General features: G+C 39.3%; 4 protein-coding genes across 4 annotated transcripts; all 4 read right to left on the bottom strand.

Annotated features, from left to right (window-relative positions):
• Positions 1–10,651: 10,651 nt before the first annotated feature.
• LOC126184122 (uncharacterized) lies at positions 10,652–11,236 on the bottom strand. The gene has a single exon (XM_049926487.1). It carries the CDS (start codon positions 11,234–11,236, stop codon positions 10,652–10,654), a length of 585 nt encoding a protein of 194 aa, XP_049782444.1.
• Positions 11,237–11,264: 28 nt separating this feature from the next.
• On the bottom strand, positions 11,265–11,852 carry LOC126184121 (uncharacterized). The gene is made up of 2 exons (XM_049926486.1): positions 11,538–11,852; positions 11,265–11,390 (listed from the first exon to the last, which is right to left on the bottom strand). Exons 1-2 carry the CDS (start codon positions 11,850–11,852, stop codon positions 11,265–11,267), a joined length of 441 nt encoding a protein of 146 aa, XP_049782443.1.
• A 132-nt stretch (positions 11,853–11,984) lies between these two features.
• LOC126184120 (translation initiation factor IF-2-like) lies at positions 11,985–12,626 on the bottom strand. The gene is made up of 2 exons (XM_049926485.1): positions 12,513–12,626; positions 11,985–12,365 (listed from the first exon to the last, which is right to left on the bottom strand). The coding sequence occupies exons 1-2, from the start codon at positions 12,624–12,626 to the stop codon at positions 11,985–11,987; spliced, it is 495 nt and encodes a 164-aa protein (XP_049782442.1).
• Positions 12,627–18,059: 5,433 nt separating this feature from the next.
• Positions 18,060–18,641, bottom strand: LOC126184119 (uncharacterized). The gene has a single exon (XM_049926484.1). The coding sequence runs from the start codon at positions 18,639–18,641 to the stop codon at positions 18,060–18,062; it is 582 nt and encodes a 193-aa protein (XP_049782441.1).
• Between the last annotated feature and the right edge of the window lie 3,558 nt (positions 18,642–22,199).

Here is a 22,199-nt window from a genome sequence, read left to right as displayed (position 1 = left end):
TTGCGTTTTTCCCATATTTGTGTTTTTCCCACATTTGTGTTTTTCCCATATTTGCATTTTCCCATATTTGCATTTTTCCCATATTTGCGTTTTTCCCATATTTGCGTTTTTCCCATATTTGCGTTTTTTCCATTTTAGCGTTTCTCCCATATTTGCGTTTTTCCCATATTTGCGTTTTTCCCATATTTACGTTTTTGTTTTATTTGCGTTTTTTCCATATTTTCGTTTTTCGCATATTTGCGTTTTTCCCATATTTGCGTTTTTCCCATATTTGCGTTTTCCCCATATTTGTTTTTTCCCATATTTGGGTTCTCATATATTTCATGAACCTTCGACGATTCAATTTTAATTTTTGTCAAGTTGTGCCACAAGTTTATCTTCTCCCATTTTTGCATTTTTCCCATAATTGTGTTTTTCCCATATTTGCGTTTTTCCCATATTTGCGTTTTTCCCATATTTGCGTTTTTGCCATATTTATGTTTTTGCCATATTTCCGTTTTTGCTATTTTTGCGTTTTCTCCATATTTCCGTTTTTGCCATTTTTGCGTTTTAGTCATATATGCGTTTTTGCCATATTTGCGTTTATGCCATTTTTGCGTTTTTGCCATTTTTACGTTTTTGCCATTTTTGCGTTTTTCCCATATTTGCGTTTTTCCCCTTATTTGCTTTTCTCATATATTTCGTGAACCTCCGTCGATTCAGACTATGTCCTACCAACCCATTCTTTCTTTTTGTCAAGTTGTGCCACAAGTTTATCTTCTCCCAGTTTTGCATTTTTCCCATATTTGCGATTTTCCCATATTTGCTTTTTTCCCATATTTGCTTTTTTCCCTTATTTTTTTTTTCCCATATTTGCGTTTTTCCCATATTTGCGTCTTTGCCATATTTACGTTTTTGCCTTATTTCCGTTTTTGCCATTTTTGCGTTTTCGCCATATTTCCGTTTTTGCCATTTTTGCGTTTTATTCATATTTGCGTTTTTGCCATATTTGCATTTTTGCCATATTTGCGTTCTTGCCATTTTTGCGGTTTTGCCATTTTTGCGTTTTTGCCTTTTTTGCTTTTTTGCCATTTTTGCGTTTTTGCCATTTTTGCGTTTTCCCCATACTTGCGATTTTCCCATATTTGCGATTTTCTCATATTTGCGTTTTTGTCATATTTGTGTTTTTCCCACATTTGCGTTTTTCCCATATTTGCGTTTTTGCCATATTTGCGTTTCTGCCATCTTTTGCGTTTTTCCCAAATATTTGTTATTCTCATATTTGCGTTTTTCCCATATTTGCGTTTTTCCCATATTTGCATTTTTCCATTATTTCCGTCTTTCCCATATGTGCGTCTTTCCCATATCTGCGTCTTTCCCGTATCTGCGTCTTTCCCGTATCTGCGTCCGTCCCGTATCTGCATCTGTCCCGTATCTGCATCTGTCCCGTATCTGCGTCTGTCCCGTATCTGCGTCTGTCCTGTATCTGCGTCTGTCCCATATCTGCGTCTGACCCGTAACGGCATCTGTCCCGTATCGGCATCTGTCCCGTATCTGCGTCTGTCCTGTATCTGCGTCTGTCCCGTATCTGCATGTGTCCCGTATCTGCGTCTGTCCGTTATCTGAATCTGTCCCGTATCTGCGCCTGTCTCATATCTGCATCCGTCCCGTATCTGTGTCTGTCCCGTATCTTCGTCTGTCCCATATCTGCGTCTGTCCCGTATCTGCATCTGTCCCGTATCTGCGTCTGTCCCGTATCGGCGTCCGTCCCGTATCTGCGTCTGTCCCGTATCGCCGTCTGTCCTGTATCTACGTCTGTCCCGTTTCTGTGTCTGTCCCGTATCTGCGTCTGTCCCATATCTGCGTCTGCGTCGTATCTGTGTCTTTCATGTATCTGCGTTTGTTCCCAAATTTTAGTTTGTTCCCATACTTGCGTTTTCTGACATATTTGCGTTTTTTGTCATATTTGCGTTTTTGCCATATTTGCGTTTATGTCATATCTGCGTTTAAGCCATATCTGCGTTTTTGCCAAATCTCCGTTTTTGCCAAATCTGCGTTTTTGCCAAATCTGCGTTTTTGCCAAATAAATTTTTTTTCCAAATCTGTCTTTTTGCCAAATCTGCTTTTTTGCCAAATCTGCCTTTTTGCCAAATCTGCGTTTTTGGCATATGTGCGTTTTTGTCATATCTGCGTTTTTGCCATATCTGCGTTTTTGCCATATCTGCATTTTGCCATATCTGCGTTTTTGCCATATCTGCGATTTTGCAATATCTGCGATATTGCCATTGTTGAGTTTTTGCCAGTTTTGCGTTTTTTGCCACTTTTGAGTTTTTGCGACTTTTTCGTTTTTGCCATTTTTGCGTTCTTGCCATTTTTGCGTTTTTGCCATTTTTACGTTTTTGCCAATTTTGCCTTTTTGCCATTTTTGCGTTTTTGCCATTTTTACGTTTTTGCCATTTTTGCGTTTTTGCCATTTTTGCGGTTATGCCATTTTTGCGTTTTTGCCATTTTTGCGGTTTTGCTATATTTGCGTTTTTGCCATATTTGCGTTTTCGCCGTATTTGCTTTTTCTTCGTATTTGCGATTTTCCTGTATTTGCGTTTTTGCCGTATTTGCGTTTTTGCCGTATTTGCTTTTTTGCCATATTTGCGTTTTTGACATATTTGCGTTGTTGACATATTTGCGTTTTTCCCATATTTGCGTTTCTCATATATTTCGTGAACCCTGGACGATTTAGAATATGTCCAACCAACCCAATCATACTTCTTGTGAAGTTGTGCCACAAGTTTATCTTCTCTCATTATTGCATTTTTCACATATTTGCTTTTTTCCCATATTTGCGTTTTTCCCATATTTGCGTTTTTCCCATATTTGCGTCTTTGCCATACTTACGTTTTTGCCATATTTCCGTTTTTGACATTTTTGCGATTTCGCCGTATTCCCGTTTTTGCCATTTTTGCGTTTGGTCATATTTGCGTATTTGCCATATTTGGCGTTTTTGCCATATTTGCGTTTTTGCCATATTTGCGTTTTTGGCATTTTTGCGTTTTTTGCCATTTTCGCGTTATTGCTTTTTTTGCGTTTTTGCCATTTTTGCGTTTTCCCCATATTTGCGATTTTCCCATATTTGCTATTTTCTCATATTTACGCTTTTGTCATATTTGCGTTTTTGCCATATTTGCGTTTTTGCCATATTTGCGTTTTTGCCATATTTGCGTTTTTCCCATATTTGCGTTTCTCATATATTTCGTGAACCTTCGACAACGAAGACTATGTCCTACCTACCCATTCTTTCTTTTTTTAAGTCGTGCCATTAGTTTATCTTCTCCAATTTTTGCATGTTTCCCATATTTGCGTTTTTCACATATTTGCGTTTCTGCCATATTTGCGCTTCTGCCATATTTGCGTTCTTGCCATATTTGCGTTCTTGCCATATTTGCATTCTTGCCATATTTGCGTTCTTGCCATATTTGCACCTCTGCCACATTTGCATTCTTGCCATATTTGCGTTCTTGCCATATTTGCGTTCTTGCCATATTTGCGTTCTTGCCATATTTGCGTTTCTGCCATATTTGCGTTCTTGCCATATTTGCGTTTTTCCCCTTTTTGCGTTTTTGCCATATTTGCGTTTTTCCCATATTTACGTATTTCCCATATTTCGCGTTCTTCCCATATTTGCGTTTTTCCCAAATTTTCGTATTTCCCATATTTGCGTTTTTCCCATATTTGCGTTTTTCCGAAATTTGCGTTTTTCCCATATTTGCGTTTTTCCCATATTTTTGTTTTTCCCACATTTGCGTTTTTGCCATATATGCGTTTTTCCCATATTTGCATTTTTCCCATATTTGCTTTCTCCCATATTTGCGTTTCTCATATATTTCGTGAACCTTCGACAATTCAGACTATGTCCTACCAACCCATTCTTTCTTGTTGTCATGTTGTGCCACAAGTTTATCTTCACCCATTTTTACATTATTCCCATATTTGCGGTTTTCCCATATTTCCGTCTTTCCCATATGTGCGTCTTTCCCGTATCTGCGTCTGTCCCGTATCTGCGTCTGTCCCTTATCTGCGTCTGTCCCGTATCTTCGTCTGTCCCGTATCTGCGTCTGTCCCGTATCTGCGTCTGTCCCGTATCTGCGTCTGTCCCGTATCTGCATCTCCCCCGTATCTGCGTCTGTCCCGTATCTGCGTCTGTCCCGTATCGGCGTATGTCCCTTATCTTCGTCTGTCCCATATCTGCGTCTGTCCCGTATCTGCGTCTGTCTCGTATCTGCGTCCATCCCGTATCTGCGTCTGTCCTGTATCTGCGTTTGTTCCCATATTTTAGTTTGTTCCCATATTTGCGTTTTCTGTCATATTTGCGTTTTTTGTCATATTTGTGTTTTTGCCATATTTGCGTTTATGCCATATCTGCGTTTATGCCATATCTGCGTTTTTGCCAAATCTGCAGTTTGCCAAATCTGCTTTTTTGCCAAATCTGCGTTTTTGCCAAATCTGCTTTTTTGCCAAATCTGCCTTTTTGCCAAATCTGCGTTTTTGGCATGTGCGTTTTTGCCATATCTGCGTTTTTGCCATATCTGCGTTTTTCCCATATCTGCGTTTTTGCCATTTCTGCGATTTTGCCATATCTGCGATTTTGCCATTTGTGCGATTTTGCCATTTTTGCGTTTTTGCCACTTTTGCGTTTTTGCCAATTTTGCGTTTTTGCCATTTTGCGTTTTTGCCATTTTTGCGTTTTTGCCATTTTTGCGTTTTTGCCATTTCTGATATATTTGCGTTTTTGCCATTTTTTCGTTTTTGCCATTTTTGTGTTTTTGCCATTTTTGCTGTTTTGCCATTTTTGCGGTTTTGCCATTTATGCGGTTTTTGCTATATTTGCGTTTTTGCCATATTTGCGTTTTCGCCGTATTTGCTTTTTCCCCGTATTTGCGATTTTCCCGTATTTGCGTTTTTGGCGTATTTGCGTTTTTGCCATATTTGCGTTTTTGCCATATTGCGTTGTTGACATATTTGCGTTGTTGCCATATTGGCGTTTTTGCCATATTTGCGTTTTTCCCATATTTGCGTTTCTCATATATTTCGTGAACCTTGGACGATTCAGAGTATGTCCAACCAACCCAATCTTTCTTTTTGTCAAGCTGTGCCACAAGTTTATCTTCTCCCATATATGAATTTTTTACATATTTGCGTTTTTCCCATATTTGCGTTTCTGCCATATTTGCGTTTTTACCATATTTGCGTTTTTGCCATATTTGCGTTTCTGCCATATTTGCGTTCTTGCCATATTTGCGTTCTTGCCATATTTGTGGTCTTGCCATATTTGCGTTTTTCCCATATTTGCGTTTTTCCCATATTTGCGTTTTTCCCATATTTGCGTTTTTCCCATATTTGCGTATTTCCCATATTTGCGTTTTTCCCATATTTGCTTTTTTCCCTTTTTTGCCTTTTTCCCATATTTCCGTTTTTCCCATATTTGCGTTTCTCATATACACTCCTGGAAATGGAAAATAGAACACATTGACACCGGTGTTTCAGACACACCATACTTGCTCCGGACACTGCGAGAGGGCTGTACAAGCAATGATCACATGCACGGCACAGCGGACACACCAGGAACCGCGGTGTTGGCCGTCGAATGGCGCTAGCTGCGCAGCATTTGTGCACTGCCGTCGTCAGTGTTAGCCAGTTTGTTGTGGCATACGGAGCTCCATCGCAGTCTTTAACACTGGTAGCATGCCACGACAGCGTGGACGTGAACCGCATGTGCAGTTGACGGACTTTGAGCGAGGGGGTATAGTGGGCATGCGGGACGCCGGGTGGACGCACCGCCGAATTGCTCAACACGTGGTGTGTGAGGTCTCCACAGTACATCGATGTTGTCGCCAGTGGTCGGCGGAAGGTGCATGTGTCCGTCGACCTGGGACCGGACCGCAGCGATGCACGGATGCACGCCAAGACCGTAGGATCCTACACAGTGCCGTAGGGGACCGCACCGCCACTTCCCAGCAAATTAGGGACACTGTTGCTCCTGGGGTATCGGCGAGGACCATTCGCAACCATCTCCATGAAGCTGGGCTACGGTCCCGCACACCGTTAGGCCGTCTTCCGCTCACGCCCCAACATCGTGTTGCCCGCCTCCAGTGGTGTTGCGACAGGGGTGAATGGAGGTTCGAATGGAGACGTGTCGTCTTCAACGATGAGAGTCGCTTCTGCCTTGGTGCCAATGATGGTCGTATGCGTGTTTGGCGCCGTGCAGGTGAGCGCCACAATCAGCACTGCATACGACCGAGGCACACAGGGCCAACACCTGGCATCATGGTGTGGGGAGCGATCTCCTACACTGGCCGTACACCACTGGTGATCGTCGAGCGGACACTGAATAGTGCACGGTATATCCAAACCGTCATCGAACCACTCGTTCTACCATTCCTAGACCGGCAAGGGAACTTGCTGTTCCAACAGGACAATGCACGTCCGCATGTATCCCGTGCCACCCAACGTGCTCTAGAAGGTGTAAGTCAACTACCGTGGCCAGCAAGATCTCCGGATCTGTCCCCCATTGAGCATGTTTGGGACTGGAAGAAGCGTCGTCTCACGCGGTCTGCACGTCCAGCATGAACGCTGGTCCAACTGAGGCGCCAGGTGCAAATGGCATGGCAAGCCGTTCCACAGGACTACATCCAGCATCTCTACGATCGTCTCCATGGAAGAATAGCAGCCTGCATTGCTGCGAAAGGTGGATATACACCGTACTAGTGCCGACGTTGTGCATGCTCTGTTGCCTGTGTCTATGTGCCTGTGGTTCTGTCAGTGTGATCATGTGATGTATCTGACCCCAGGAATGTGTCAATAAAGTTTCCCCTTCCTGGGACAATGAATTCATGGTGTTCTTATTTCAATTTCCAGGAGTGTATTTGTGTTTTTCCCGTATTTGCGTTTTTCCCATATTTGTTTTTTCCCACATTTGCGTTTCTCATATATTTCGTGAACCTTCGACGATTAAACTATGTCCTACCAACCCATTCTTAATTTTTGTCAAGTTGTGCCACAAGTTTATCTTCTCCCATATTTGCGGTTTTCCCATATTTGCGTTTTTCCCATATTTGCGTTTTTCCCATACTTGGGATTTTCCCATATTTTCGTTTTTGCCATTTTCGTTTTTGCCATATTTCCGTTTTTGCCATTTTTGCATTTTCGCCATATTTCCGTTTTTGCCATTTTTGCGTTTTAGTCATATTTGCGTTTTTCCCATACTTGCGTTTCTCATATATTTCGTGAACCTTCGACGATTCAGACTATGTCCTTCCCACCCATTCTTTATTTTTGTCAAGTTGTGCCACAAGTTTATCTTCTCCCATTTTTGCATTTTTCCCTCATTTGCGTCTTTCCCTCATTTGTGTCTTTCCCTCATTTGCGTCTTTCCCTCATTTGTGTGTTTCCCTCATTTGCAATTCTCTAATATTTAGTGAACCTATGATGCTTCAGATTATATGCGACCAACTCATTCTTTCCTCTTGCCATGTAGTGCCACAATATGATCTTCGCCCATATTTCCGTTTTTCCCATATCTGCGTTTTTGACACATTCGCGTTTTTCCGATATCTGCGTTTTTGCCATTTTTGTGTTTTTTTCCATACTGCATTTTTGCAATATTGCGTTTTTGCCATATTGCATTTGTGGCATATTGCGTTTTTGACATATTTTGTTTTGCCATATTTTGTTTTGCCATATTTTCAATTTTGCCATATTTTCGATTTTGCCATGTTTTCGTTTTTGCCATATTTTCGTTTTTGCCACATATTCGTTTTTGCCACATTTTCGTTTTTGCTAGATTTTCGTTTTTGCCACATTTTCGTTTTTGCCACATTTTCGTTTTTGCCACATTTTTGTTTTTGCCACATTTTCGTTTTTGCCATATTTTCGTTTTTGACATATTTGCATTTTTGCCATATTTGCGTTTTTTCCATATTTGCGTTTTCGCCATATTTGCGTTTTCCCCATATTTGCGTTTTCCCCATATTTGCGTTTTTGCCATATTTGTGTTTTCCCCATATTTGCATTTTCCCCATATTTGCGTCTTCCCCATATTTTCGTTTTCGCCATATTTGCGTTTTTGCCATATTTGCGTTTTTGCCGTATTTGCGTTTTTGCCATATTTGCGTTTTTGCCAAATTTGCGTTTTTGCCATATTTGCGTTTTCCTCATATTTGCGTTTTTCCCATATTTGCATTTTCCCCATATTTGCGTTTTCCCCATATTTGCGTTTTCCCCATATATGCGTTTTCTCCATATTTGCGTTTTCCCCATATTTTCGTCTTTCTCCATATTTGCGTCTTTCCCCATATTGGCGTTTTTCCCCATAATTGCGTCTTTCCCCATAATTGCGTCTTTCCCCATAATTGCGACGTTCCCCATATTTGCCTCTTTTCCCATATTTGTGTCTTTCCCATATTTGCGTTCCCTAATATTACGTGAACCTTCGGTGCTTCAGATTATGTCCTACCAACCGATTTTTGCCTCTTGCCAAGTTGTGATACAAATTGACCTTCTCCCAAATTTTCGTTTTTCTCATATGTGCGATATTCCTATATTTGCGTTTTTCCCATACCTGCGTTTTTCCCATATTAGCGTTTTTCCCATATTTGCGATTACCCATATTTGCGTTTCTCCCATATTTGAATTTATTCCATATTTGCGTTTTTCCCATATTTGCGTTTTTCCGTATGTGCGTTTTTCCCTTATGTGCGTTTTCCCTTATGTGCGTTTTTCCCGTATGGGCATTTTCCCCAAATGTGCGTTTTCCCCGCATGTGCGTTTTTCCCACATGTGCATTTTTGCTGCATGTGCGTTTTTCCCGTATGTCCGTTTTTCCCGTATGTGCGTTTTTCCCATATTTGCGTTTTTGCCATATTTGCGTTTTTGCCATATTTGCGTTTTTGCCATGCGTTTTTGCCATATTTGCGTGTTTCCCCTATTTGCGTTATTGCCATAAGTGTGTTTTTGCCATATTTGCATAATTCCCATATTTGCGTTTTTCTTATATTTGCGTTTTTCCCATATTTGCGTTTTTCATATATTTGCTTTTTTTATATTTGCGTTTGTCCCAAATTTGAGATTTTCCCATATTTGCGTTTTTGCCATATTTGAGTTTTTCCCATATTTGCATATTTCCCATATTTGCGTTTATCCCATATTTGCGTTATTCCCATATTTGCGTTTCTCCCATATTTGCATTTTTACCATATTAGCGTTTTTCCCATATTTGCGTTTTTCCCATACTTGCGTTTTTCCCATTTTTGCGTTTTTCTCATGTTTCCGTTTTTCCCATACTTGCGTTTTATCCCATATTTGCGTTTTTCCCATATTTGCGTTTCTCATATTTCGTGAACCTACCGACCCATTCTTTATTTTTGTCAAGTTGTGCCACAAGTTTATCTTCTCCCATTTTTGCATTTTTCGCATATTTGCGTTTTTCCCATATTTGCGTTTCTGCCATATTTGCATTTCTGCCATATTTGCGTTCCTGCCATATTTGCGTTTGTACCATATTTGCGTTTCTGCCATATTTGCGTTTCGGCCATATTTGCGTTTTTGCCATATTTGCGTTATTGCCATATTTGCGTTTTTCCCATATTTGCGTTTTTGCTATATTTGCGTTTTTGCCATATTTGCAATTTGGCAATTTTCGGTTTTTGCCATATTTGCGTTTTTCCCATATATGCGTTTCTGCGATATTTGCGTTTCTGCCATATTTGCGTTTCTGCCATATTTGCGTTTCTGCCATATTTGCGTTTCTGCCACATTTGCGTTTCTGCCATATTTGCGTTTCTGCCATATTTGCCTTTCTGCCATATTTGCGTTTCTGCCATATTTGCGTTCCTGCCATATTTGCGTTCTTTCCATATTTGCGTTCTTGGCATATTTGCGTTTTTGCCATATTTGCGTTCTTGCCATATTTGCGTTCTTGCCATATTTGCGTTTTTCCCTTTTTTGCGTTTTTCCCAGATTTGCGTTTTTCCCATATTTGTGTTTCTCCTATATTTGCGTTTTTCCCATATTTGCGTTTTTCCCATACTTGCGTATTTTTCATATTAGCGTTTTTCTGATACTTGCGTTTCTCATATATTTCGTGAACCTTCGACGATTCAGACTATTTCCTTCCGACCCATTCTTTATTTTTGTCAAGTTGTGCCACAAGTTTATCTTCTCCCATTTTTGCAATTTTCCCTCATTTGCGTCTTTCCCTCATTTGTGTCTTTCCCTCATTTTCGTCTTTCCCTCATTTGCATGTTTCCCCCATTTGCGATTCTCTAATATTTAGTGAACCTATGATGCTTCAGATTATATGCGACCAACACATTCTTTCCTCTTGCCATGTAGTGCCACAATATGATCTTCGCCCATATTTCCATTATTCCCATATCTGCGTTTTTCACACATTCGCGTTTTTCCGATATCTGCATTTTTGCCATTTTTGTGTTTTTGCCATACTGCGTTTTTGCCATATTGCGTTTCTGCCATATTGCATTTGTGGCATATTGCGTTTTTGCCATATTTTGTTTTGCCATATTTTGTTTTGCCATATTTTCGATTTTGCCACAATTTCGTTTTTGCCAGATATTCGTTTTTGCCACATTTTCGTTTTTCCACATTTTCGTTTATTCCACATTTACGTATTTGCCACATTTTCGTTTTTGCCATATTTGCGTTTTTGCCATATTTGCGTTTTTTCCATATTTACATTTTCGCCATATTTGCGTTTTCCCCATATTTGCGTTTTCCCCATATTTGCGTTTTCCCCATATTTGCGTTTTTGCCATATTTGCATTTTCCCCATATTTGCGTTATCCCCATATTTGCGTGTTCCCCATATTTGCGTTTTCCCCATATCTGCGTTTTCCCCATATCTGCGCTTTCCCCATATCTGCGTTTTCTCCATATCTGCGTTTTCCTCATATCTGCGTTTTATCCATATTTGCGTTTTCCCCATATTTGCGTTTTCCCCATATTTGCATCTTCCCCATATGTTCGTATTTGCGTTTTCGCCATATTTGCGTTTTCCCCATATTTGCGTTTTCCCCATATTTGCGTTTTCCCCATATTTTCGTTTTCGCCATATTTGCGTTTTTGCCATATTTGCGTTTTCCCCATATTTTCGTTTTCCCCATATTTGCGTTTTCCCCATATTTGCGTTTTCCCCATATATGCATTTTCCCCATATTTGCGTTTTCCCCATATTTGCGTCTTTCTCCATTTATTCGTCTTTCCCCATATTTGCGTCTTTACCCATAATTGCGTCTTTCCCCATAATTGCGTCTTTCCCCATAATTGCGTCTTTCCCCATAATTGCGTCTTTCCCCATATTTGCGTCTTTTCCCATATTTGCGTCTTTCCCATATTTGCGTTCCCTAATATTACGTGAAGCTTCGGTGCTTCAGATTATGTCCTACCAACCGATTTCTGCCTCTTGCCAAGTTGTGATACAAATTGACCTTCTCCCAAATTTTCGTTTTTCCCATATGTGCGATATTCCCATATTTGCGTTTTTCCCATACCTGCGGTTTTCCCATATTAGCATTTTTCCCATATTTGCGATTACCCATATTTGCGTTTCTCCCATATTTGAATTTATTCCATATTTGCGTTTTTCCGTATGTGCGTTTTTCCATTATGTGCGTTTTTCCCTTATGTGCGTTTTTTCCGTATGAGCGTTCTCCCCATATGTGCGTTTTTCCCGCATGTGCGTTTTTCCCGCATGTGCGTTTTTCCCGTATGTGCGTTTTTCCCGTATGTGCGTTTTTCCCATATGTACGTTTTTGCCATATTTGCGTTTTTGCCATATTTGCGTTTTTGCCATGCGTTTTTGCCATATTTGCGTGTTTCCCATATTTGCGTTATTGCCATAAGTGTGTTTTTGCCATATTTGCGTAATTCCCATATTTGCGTTTTTCCTATATTAGCGTTTTTCCTATATTTGCATTTTTCATATATTTGCGTTTTTTCTATATTTGCGTTTTTCCCATATTTGTGATTTTCCCATATTTGCGTTTTCCCCATATTTGCGTTTTCCCCATATTTGCGTTTTTTGCCAAATTTGCGTTTTCCCCATATTTGCGTTTTCCCCATATTTTCGTTTTCCCCATATTTGCGTTTTCCCCATATTTACGTTTTCCCCATATATGCGTTTTCCCCATATTTGCGTTTTCCCCATGTTTGCGTTTTTCTCCATATTTGCGTCTTTCCCCATATTTGCGTCTTTCCCCATAATTGCGTCTTTCCCCATAATTGCGTCTTTCCCCATAATTGCGTCTTTCCCCATAATTGCGTCTTTCCCCATATTTGCGTCTTTTTCCATATTTGCGTCTTTCCCATATTTGCGTTCCCTAATATTACGTGAAGCTTCGGTGCTTCAGATTATGTCCTACCAACCGATTTTTGCCTCTTGCCAAGTTGTGATACAAATTGACCTTCTCCGAAATTTTCGTTTTTCCCATATGTGCGATATTCCCATATTTGCGTTTCTCCCATACCTGCGGTTTTCCCATATTAGCGTTTTTCCCATATTTGCGATTACCCATATTTGCGTTTCTGCCATATTTGAATTTATTCCATATTTGCGTTTTTCCGTATGTGCGTTTTTCCATTATGTGCGTTTTTCCCTTATGTGCGTTTTTTCCGTATGAGCGTTCTCCCCATATGTGCGTTTTTCCCGCATGTGCGTTTTTCCCGCATGTGCGTTTTTCCCGCAGGTGCGTTTTTCCCGTATGTGCGTTTTTCCCGTATGTGCGTTTTTCCCATATTTACGTTTTTGCCACATTTGCGTTTTTGCCATATTTGCGTTTTTGCCATGCGTTTTCCATATTTGCGTGTTTCCCATATTTGCGTTATTGCCATAAGTGTGTTTTTTCCATATTTGCGTAATTCCCATATTTGCGTTTTTCTTATATTTGCGTTTTTCCTATATTTGCATTTTTCATATATTTGCGTTTTTTCTATATTTGCGTTTTTCCCATATTTGTGATTTTCCCATATTTGCATTTTTCCCATACTTGAGTTTTTCCCATATTTGCGTATTCCCATATTTGCGTTTATCCCATATTTGCGTTTTTCCCATATTTGCGTTTTTCCCATATTTGCATTTTTCCCATATTAGCGTTTTTCCCATATTTTCATTTTTGCCATATATGCGTTTTTCCCATATTTTCGTTTTTCTCATATTTCCGTTTTTCCCATATTTGCGGATTTCCCATATTTGCGTTTTTCCCATATTTGCGTTTTTCCCACATTTGCGTTTTTCCCAAACTTGCGTTTTATCCCATATTTGCGTTTTTCCCATATTTGCGTTTCTCATATTTCGTGAACCTGCCGACCCATTCTTTATTTTTGTCAAGTTGTGCCACAAGTTTATCTTCTCCCATTTTTGCATTTTTCGCTTATTTGCGTTTTTCCCATATTTGTGTTTTTCCAATGTTTGCGTTTTTCCCATATTTGCGTTTATGCTATATTTCCATTTTTGCCATTTTGTCGTTTTTGCCATATTTCCATTTTTGCCATATTTGCGTTTTTGCCATATTTTCGTTTTTGCCATATTTGCGTTTTAGCCATATTTGCGTTTTTGCCATTTTTGCGTTTTTGCCATTTTTGCGTTTTCCCCATATTTGCGATTTTCCCATATTTGCGATTTTCTCATATTTGCGATTTTGCCATATTTGCGTTTTTGCCATATTTGCGTTTTTCCCATACTTGCTTTTCTTATATATTTCGTGAACCTTCGACGATTCAGACGATGTCCTACCGACCCATTCTTTATTTTTGTCAAGTTGTGCCACAAGTTTATCTTCTCCCATTTTTGCATTTTCCCATATTTGCGTCTTTCCCATATTTTCGTTTTTGCCATATTTCCGTTTTGCCATTTTTGCGATTTTGCAATATTTCCGTTTTTTCGTTTTTGCCATATATGCGTTTTTGGCATATTTGCGTTTTTGCCATATTTGCGTTTTTGCCATTTTTGCGTTTTTGCCATTTTTGCGTTTTTGCAATTTTTGCGTTTTTGCCATATATGCGTTTTTCCCAAATTTGCGTTTCTGCGATATTTGCCTTTCTGCCATATTTGCGTTTGTGCCATATTTGCGTTTGTGCCATATTTGCGTTTGTGCCATATTTGCGTTTCTGCCATATTTGCGTTTCTGCCATATTTGCATTTCTGCCATATTTGCGTTTGTGCCATATTTGCTTTCTTGCCATATTTGCGTTCTTGCCATATTTGTGTTCTTGCCATATTTGCGTTCTTGCCATATTTGCGTTCTTGCCATATTTGCGTTCTTGCCATATTTGTGTTCTTGCCATATTTGCGTTCTTGCCATATTTGCGTTCTTGCCATACATGCGTTCTTGCCAGATTTGCGTTTTTCCGATATTTGTGTTTTTCCCATATTTGCGTATTTCCCATATTTACGTTTTTGATATTTTTCCATTTTTGCCATATTTCCATTTTTGCCATTTTGGCGTTTTTGTCATATTTGCGTTCTTGCCATATTTGCGTTCTTGCCATATTTGTGTTCTTGCCATATTTGCGTTCTTGCCATATTTGCGTTTTTGCCATATTTGCGTTTTTGCCATACTTGCGTTTTTGCCATACTTGCATTTTTGCCATACTTGGGTTTTTGCCATACTTGGGTTTTGCCTTACTTGGGGTTTTGCCATACTTGGGTTTTTGTCGTACTTGCGTTTTTGCCATACTTGCGTTTTTCCCATATTTACCTTTCTCATATAGTACGTGAACCTTTAACGATTCAGACAATGTCCTAACAACCAATTCTTTCCTGTTGTCAAGTTGTGCCAAAGGTTTATCTTCTCCCACATTTGTGTCTTTCCCAAATTTGCGTCTTTCCCAACATTTGCGTCTTTCCCAACAATTGCGTCCTTCCCACATTTGCGTCCTTCCCACATTTGCGTCCTTCCCACATTTGCCTCCTTCCCACATTTGAGTCTTTCCCTCATTTGTGTCTTTCCCTCATTTGCGTCTTTCCCTCATTTGCGACTTTCCCTCATTTGCGTCTTTCCCTCATTTCGTCTTTCCCTCATTTGCGTCTTTGCCTCATTTGCGTCTTTCCCTCATTTGCGTCTTTCCCAACATTTGCGTCTTTCCCAACATTTGCGTCTTTCCCTCATTTGCGTCTTTGCCTCATTTGCGTCTTTCCCTCATCTGCGTCTTTCCCAACATTTGCGTCTTTCCCAACATTTGCGTCTTTCCCAACATTTGCGTCTTTCCCAACATTTGCGTCTTTCTCAACATTTGCGTCTTTCCCAACATTTGCGTCTTTCCCAACATTTGCGTCTTTTCCAACATTTGAGTCTTTCCCAACATTTGCGTCCTTCCCACATTTGCGTCCTTCCCACATTTGCGTCCTTCCCACATTTGCGTCCTTCCCACATTTGAGTCTTTCCCTCATTTGTGTCTTTCCCTCATTTGCGTGTTTCCCAAATTTGCGGTTCTCTAATATTTCGTGTACCTATGATGCTTCAGATTATGTGCGACCAACCGATTCTTGCCTCTTGCCATGTTGTGACACAAGTTGATCTTCTCCCATATTTACGTTTTTCCCATATCTGCGTTTTTCACACATTCACGTTTTTCCGATATCTGCGTTTTTGCCATTTTTGTGTTTTTGCCATACTGCGTTTTTGCCATATTGTGTTTTTGCCATATTGCATTTGTGGCATATTGCGTTTTTGCCATATTTTGTTTTGCCATACTTTCGATTTTGCCAATTTTCGATTTTGCCATGTTTTCGTTCTTGCCATGTTTTCGTTTTTGCCACATATTAGTTTTTGCGACATTTTCGTTTTTGTCACATTTTCGTATTGCCACATTTTCGTTTTTGCCATATTTGCGTTATGGCCATATTTGCGTTTTTGCCATATTTGCGTTTTTGCCATATTTGTTTTTCGCCATATTTGCGTTTTCCCCATATTTGCGTTTTCCCCATATTTGCCTTTTTTCCTTATTTGCGTTTTTGCCATATTTGCGTTTTCCCCATATTTTCGTTTTCCCCATACTTGCGTTTTCCCCATATTTGCGTTTTCCCCATATTTGCGTTTTCCCCATATTTGTGTCTTTCTCCATATTTGCGTCTTTCCCCATATTTGCGTCCTTCCCCATAATTGCGTCTTTCCCCATAATTGCGTCTTTCCCCATAATTGCGTCTTTCCCCATATTTGCGTCTTTTCCCATATTTGCGTCTTTCCCATATTTGTGTTCCCTAATAGTACGTGAACCTTCGGTGCTTCAGATTATGTCCTACCAACCGATTTTTGCCTCTTGCCAAGTTGTGATACAAATTGACCTTCTCCCAAATTTTCGTTTTTCCCATATGTGCGATATTCCCATATTTGCGTTTTTGCCATTCCTGCGTTTTTCCCATATTAGCGTTTTTCCCATATTTGCGATTACCCATATTTGCGTTTCTCCCATATTTGAATTTATTCCATATTTGCGCTTTTCCCATATTTGCGTTTTTCCGTATGTGCGTTTTTCCCTTATGTGCGTTTTTCCTGTATGAGCGTTTTCCCCATATGTGCGTTTTTCCCGCATGTGCCTTTTTCCCGCATGTCCGTTTTTCCCGCATGTGCGTTTTTCCCGTATGTGCGTTTCCCCGTATGTGCATTTTCCCATAATTTGCGTTTTTGCCGTATTAGCGTTTTTTCCATATTTGCGTTTTTGCCATATTTGCGTTTTTGCCATATTTGCGTTTTTGCCATGCGTTTTTGCCATATTTGCATGTTTCCCATATTTGCGTTCTTGCCATAAGTGTGTTCTTGCCATATTTGCGTAATTCCCATATTTCCGTTTTTCCTATATTAGCGTTTTTCCTATATTTGCGTTTTTCCTATATTTGCGTTTTTCATATATTTGCGTTTTTTCTACATTTTCGTTTTTCCCATATTTGAGATTTCCCATATTTGCGTTTTTCCCATATTTGCGTCTTTCCCATATTTGCATATTTCCTATATTTGCGTTTATCCCATATTTGCGTTTTTCCCATATTTGCGTTTTTCCCATATTTGCATTTTTTCCATATTTGCGTTTTCCCCATATTTGCATTTTTGCCATATTTGCGTTTTTCCCTTATTTGCGTTTTTCTCATATTTGCGTTTTTCCCATATTTGTGTTTTTCCCATATTTGCGTTTTTCCCATATTTGCGTTTTTCCCATATTTGCGTTTTTCCCATATTTGCGTTTTTTACATATTTGCGTTTTTCTCATATTTGCGTTTTTCCCATACTTGCGTTTCTCATATATTTCGTGAACCTTCGACGATTCAGACTATGTCCTACCGACCCATTCTTTATTTTTGTCAAGTTGTGCCACAAGTTTATCTTCTCCCATTTTTGCATTTTTCCCATATTTGCCTTTTTCCCATATTTGCGTTTTTCCAATGTTTGCGTTTTTCCCATATTTGCGTTTTTTCCATATTTGTGTTTTTGCCATATTTGCGTTTATGCTATATTTCCGTTTTTGACATTTTTGCGTTTTTGCCATATTTCTGTTTTTGCCATTTTTGCGTTTTTGCCATATTTGCGTTTTTGCCATATTTCCGTGTTAGCCATATTTGCGTTTTTGCCATATTTGCGTTTTTGCCATTTTTGAGTTTTTGCCATTTTTGCGTTTTCCCCATATTTGCGATTTTCCCATATTTGCGTCTTTCCCTCATTTGTGTCTTTCCCTCATTTGCGTCTTTCCCTCATTTGCATGTTTCCCCCATTTGCGATTCTCTAATATTTAGTGAACCTATGATGTTTCAGATTATATGCGACCAACTCATTCTTTCCTCTTGCCATGTAGTGCCACAATATGATCTTCGCCCATATTTCCGTTATTCCCATATCTGCGTTTTTCACACATTCGCGTTTTTCCGATATCTGCATTTTTGCCATTTTTGTGTTTTTGCCATACTGCGTTTTTGCCATATTGCGTTTTTGCCATATTGCATTTGTGGCATATTGCGTTTTTGCCATATTTTGTTTTGCCATATTTTGTTTTGCCATATTTTCGATTTTGCCACATTTTCGTTTTTGCTAGATTTTCGTTTTTGCCACATTTTCGGTTTTGCCATATTTTCGTTTATGCCACAATTTCATTTTTGCCACATTTTCGTTTTTGCCATATTTTCGTTTTTGCCATATTTGCATTTTTGACATATTTGCGTTTTTTCCATATTTGCGTTTTCGCCATATTTGCGTTTTCCCCATATTTGCGTTTTCCCCATATTTGCGTTTTCCCCATATTTGCGTTTTTGCCATATTTGCGTTTTCCCCATATTTGCGTTTTCCCCATATTTGCGTTTTCCCCATATCTGCATTTTCCCCATATCTGCATTTTCCCCATATCTGCGTTTTCCCCATATCTGCGTTTTCCCCATATTTGCGTTTTCCCCAAATTTGCGTTTTCCCCATATTTGCATCTTCCCCATATTTTCGTATTCGCCATATTTGCGTTTTTGCCATTTTTGCGTTTTTGCTGTATTTGCGTTTTTGCCATATTTGCGTTTTTGCCATATTTGCGTTTTCGCCATATTTGCGTTTTCCCCATATTTGCGTTTTCCCCATATTTGCGTTTTCCCCATATTTGCGTTTTCCCCTTATTTTCGTTTTCCCCATATTTGCGTTTTCCCCATATTTGCGTTTTCCTCATATATGCGTTTTCCCCATATTTGCGTTTTCCCCATATTTTCGTTTTTCTCCATATTTGCGTCTTTCCCCATATTTGCGTCTTTCCCCATAATTGCGTCTTTCCCCATAATTGCGTCTTTCCTCATAATTGCGTCTTTCCTCATAATTGCGTCTTTCCCCATAATTGCGTCTTTCCCCATATTTGCGTCTTTTCCCATATTTGCGTCTTTCCCATATTTGCGTTCCCTAATATTACGTGAAGCTTCGGTGCTTCAGATTATGTCCTACCAACCGATTTTTGCCTCTTGCCAAGTTGTGATATAAATTGACCTTCTCCCAAATTTTCGTTTTTCCCATATGTGCGATATTCCCATATTTGCGTTTTTCCCATACCTGCGTTTTTCCCATATTAGCGTTTTTCCCATATTTGCGATTACCCATATTTGTGTTTCTCCCATATTTGAATTTATTCCATATTTGCGTTTTTCCGTACGTGCGGTTTTCCCTTATGTGCGTTTTTCCCTTATGTGCGTTTTTCCCGTATGAGCGTTTTCCCCATATGTGCGTTTTTCTCGCATGTGCGTTTTTCCCGCATGTGCGTTTTCCCGCATGTGCGTTTTCCCCGTATGTGCGTTTTTCCCGTATGTGCGTTTTTCCCATATTTGCGTTTTTGCCATATTTGCGTTTTCGCCATATTTGCGTTTTTGCCATGCGTTTTTGCCATATTTGCGTGTTTCCCATATTTGCGTTATTGCCATAAGTGTGTTTTTGCCATATTTGCGTAATTCCCATATTTGCGTTTTTCTTATATTTGCGTTTTCCTATATTTGCGTTTTTCATATATTTGCGTTTTTTCTATATTTGCATTTTTCCCATATTTGTGATTTTCCCATATTTGCGTTTTTCCCATATTTGAGTTTTTCCCATATTTGCGTATTCCCATATTTGCGTTTATCCCATATTTGCGTTTTTCCCATATTTGCGTTTTTCCCATATTTGCATTTTTCCCATATTATCGTTTTTTCCATATTTGCATTTTTGCCATATTTGCGTTTTTCCCATATTTTCGTTTTTCTCATATTTGCGTTTTTCCCATATTTGCGTTTTTCCCATATTTGCGTTTTTCCCATATTTGCGTTTTTCCCATATTTGCGTTTTTCCCATACTTGCGTTTTTCCCAAACTTGCGTTTTATCCCATATTTGCGTTTTTCCCATATTTGCGTTTCTCATATTTCGTGAACTTGCCGACCCATTCTTTATTTTTGTCAAGTTGTGCCACAAGTTTATCTTCTCCCATTTTTGCATTTTTCGCATATTTGCGTTTTTCCCATATTTGTGGTTTTCCAATGTTTGCGTTTTTCCCATATTTGCATTTATGCTATATTTCCATTTTTGCCATTTTGGCGTTTTTGCCATATTTCCGTTTTTGCCATTTTTGCGTTTTTGCCATATTTTCGTTTTTGCGATATTTGCGTTTTAGCCATATTTGCATTCTTGCCATATTTGCGTTTTTTCGTTTTTTGCGTTTTTCCCATATTTGCGTCTTTCTCCATATTTGCGTCTTTCCCCATATTTCCGTCTTTCCCCATAATTGCGTCTTTCCCCATAATTGCGCCTTTCCCCATAATTTCGTGTTTCCCCATAATTGCGTCTTTCCCCATATTTGCGTCTTTTCCCATATTTGCGCCATTCCCATATTTGCGTTTTTCCCGTATTTGCATTTTCCCATATTTGCGTTTTTCCCATATTTGCGTTTTTCCCATATTTGCGTTTTTCCGTATTTGCGTTTTTGCGATATTTGAGTTTTTGCTATATTTCCGTTTTTGCCATTTTTGCGTTTTTCCCATATTTGCGTTTTCCCATATTTTCGTTTTTCCCATACTTGCGTTTCTCATATATTTCGTGTACCATCGACGATTCAGACTATTTCCTTCTGACCCATTCTTTATTTTTGTCAAGTTGTGCCACAAGTTTATCTTCTCCTATTTTTGCAATTTTCCCTCATTTGCGTCTTTCCCTCATTTGTGTCTTTCCCTCATTTGCGTCTTTCCCCCATTTGCGATTCTCTAATATTTAGTGAACCTATGATGCTTCAGATTATATGCGACCAACTCATTCTTTCCTCTTGCCATGTAGTGCCACAATATGATCTTCGCCCATATTTCCGTTATTCCCATATCTGCGTTTTTCACACATTCGCGTTTTTCCGATATCTGCATTTTTGCCATTTTCGTGTTTTTGCCATACTGCGTTTTTGCCATATTGCATTTGTGGCATATTGCGTTTTTGCCATATTTAGTTTTGCCATATTTTGTTTTGCCATATTTCCGATTTTGCCACATTTTCGTTTTTGCCAGATTTTCGTTTTTGCCACATTTTCGTTTTGCCATATTTTCGTTTATGCCACATTTTCGTTTTTGCCACATTTTCGTTTTTGCCATATTTTCGTTTTTGCCATATTTGCATTTTTGACATATTTGCGTTTTTTCCATATTTGCGTTTTCGCCATATTTGCGTTTTCCCCATATTTGCGTTTTCCCCATATTTGCGTTTTCCCCATATTTGCGTTTTTGCCATATTTGCGTTTTCCCCATATTTGCGTTTTCCCCATATTTGCGTTTTCCCCATATCTGCATTTTCCCCATATCTGCATTTTCCCCATATCTGCGTTTTCCCCATATCTGCGTTTTCCCCATATTTGCGTTTTCCCCAAATTTGCGTTTTCCCCATATTTGCATCTTCCCCATATTTTCGTATTCGCCATATTTGCGTTTTTGCCATTTTTGCGTTTTTGCTGTATTTGCGTTTTTGCCATATTTGCGTTTTTGCCATATTTGCGTTTTCGCCATATTTGCGTTTTCCCCATATTTGCGTTTTCCCCATATTTGCGTTTTCCCCTTATTTTCGTTTTCCCCATATTTGCGTTTTCCCCATATTTGCGTTTTCCTCATATATGCGTTTTCCCCATATTTGCGTTTTCCCCATATTTTCGTTTTTCTCCATATTTGCGTCTTTCCCCATATTTGCGTCTTTCCCCATAATTGCGTCTTTCCCCATAATTGCGTCTTTCCTCATAATTGCGTCTTTCCTCATAATTGCGTCTTTCCCCATAATTGCGTCTTTCCCCATATTTGCGTCTTTTCCCATATTTGCGTCTTTCCCATATTTGCGTTCCCTAATATTACGTGAAGCTTCGGTGCTTCAGATTATGTCCTACCAACCGATTTTTGCCTCTTGCCAAGTTGTGATATAAATTGACCTTCTCCCAAATTTTCGTTTTTCCCATATGTGCGATATTCCCATATTTGCGTTTTTCCCATACCTGCGTTTTTCCCATATTAGCGTTTTTCCCATATTTGCGATTACCCATATTTGTGTTTCTCCCATATTTGAATTTATTCCATATTTGCGTTTTTCCGTACGTGCGGTTTTCCCTTATGTGCGTTTTTCCCTTATGTGCGTTTTTCCCGTATGAGCGTTTTCCCCATATGTGCGTTTTTCTCGCATGTGCGTTTTTCCCGCATGTGCGTTTTCCCGCATGTGCG

The sequence above is a fragment of the Schistocerca cancellata genome, chromosome 4 (assembly GCF_023864275.1).
Source record: "Schistocerca cancellata isolate TAMUIC-IGC-003103 chromosome 4, iqSchCanc2.1, whole genome shotgun sequence".
NCBI lineage: Eukaryota > Metazoa > Arthropoda > Insecta > Orthoptera > Acrididae > Schistocerca > Schistocerca cancellata.
Note: the sequence above shows the minus strand (reverse complement) of the source record. Positions and strands in the feature narration are given on the sequence as shown.

Coding starts and splice junctions, on each gene's coding strand:
- LOC126184119 (XM_049926484.1), bottom strand. CDS start 18,641: ATGGGGAAAACGAAAATAAGGGGAAAACGCAAATATGGGGAAAACGCA.
- LOC126184121 (XM_049926486.1), bottom strand. CDS start 11,852: ATGGCAAAAACGCATGGCAAAAACGCAAATATGGCAAAAACGCAAATA. Junction 11,391..11,537: donor CTAATATGGGAAAACCGCAG/GTATGGGAAAAA, acceptor ACGTAATATTAG/GGAACGCAAATATGGGAAAG.
- LOC126184122 (XM_049926487.1), bottom strand. CDS start 11,236: ATGGAGAAAGACGCAAATATGGGGAAAACGCAAATATGGGGAAAATGC.
- LOC126184120 (XM_049926485.1), bottom strand. CDS start 12,626: ATGGAAAAACGCACATACGGAAAAACGCAAATATGGAATAAATTCAAA. Junction 12,366..12,512: donor CTAATATGGGAAAACCGCAG/GTATGGGAGAAA, acceptor ACGTAATATTAG/GGAACGCAAATATGGGAAAG.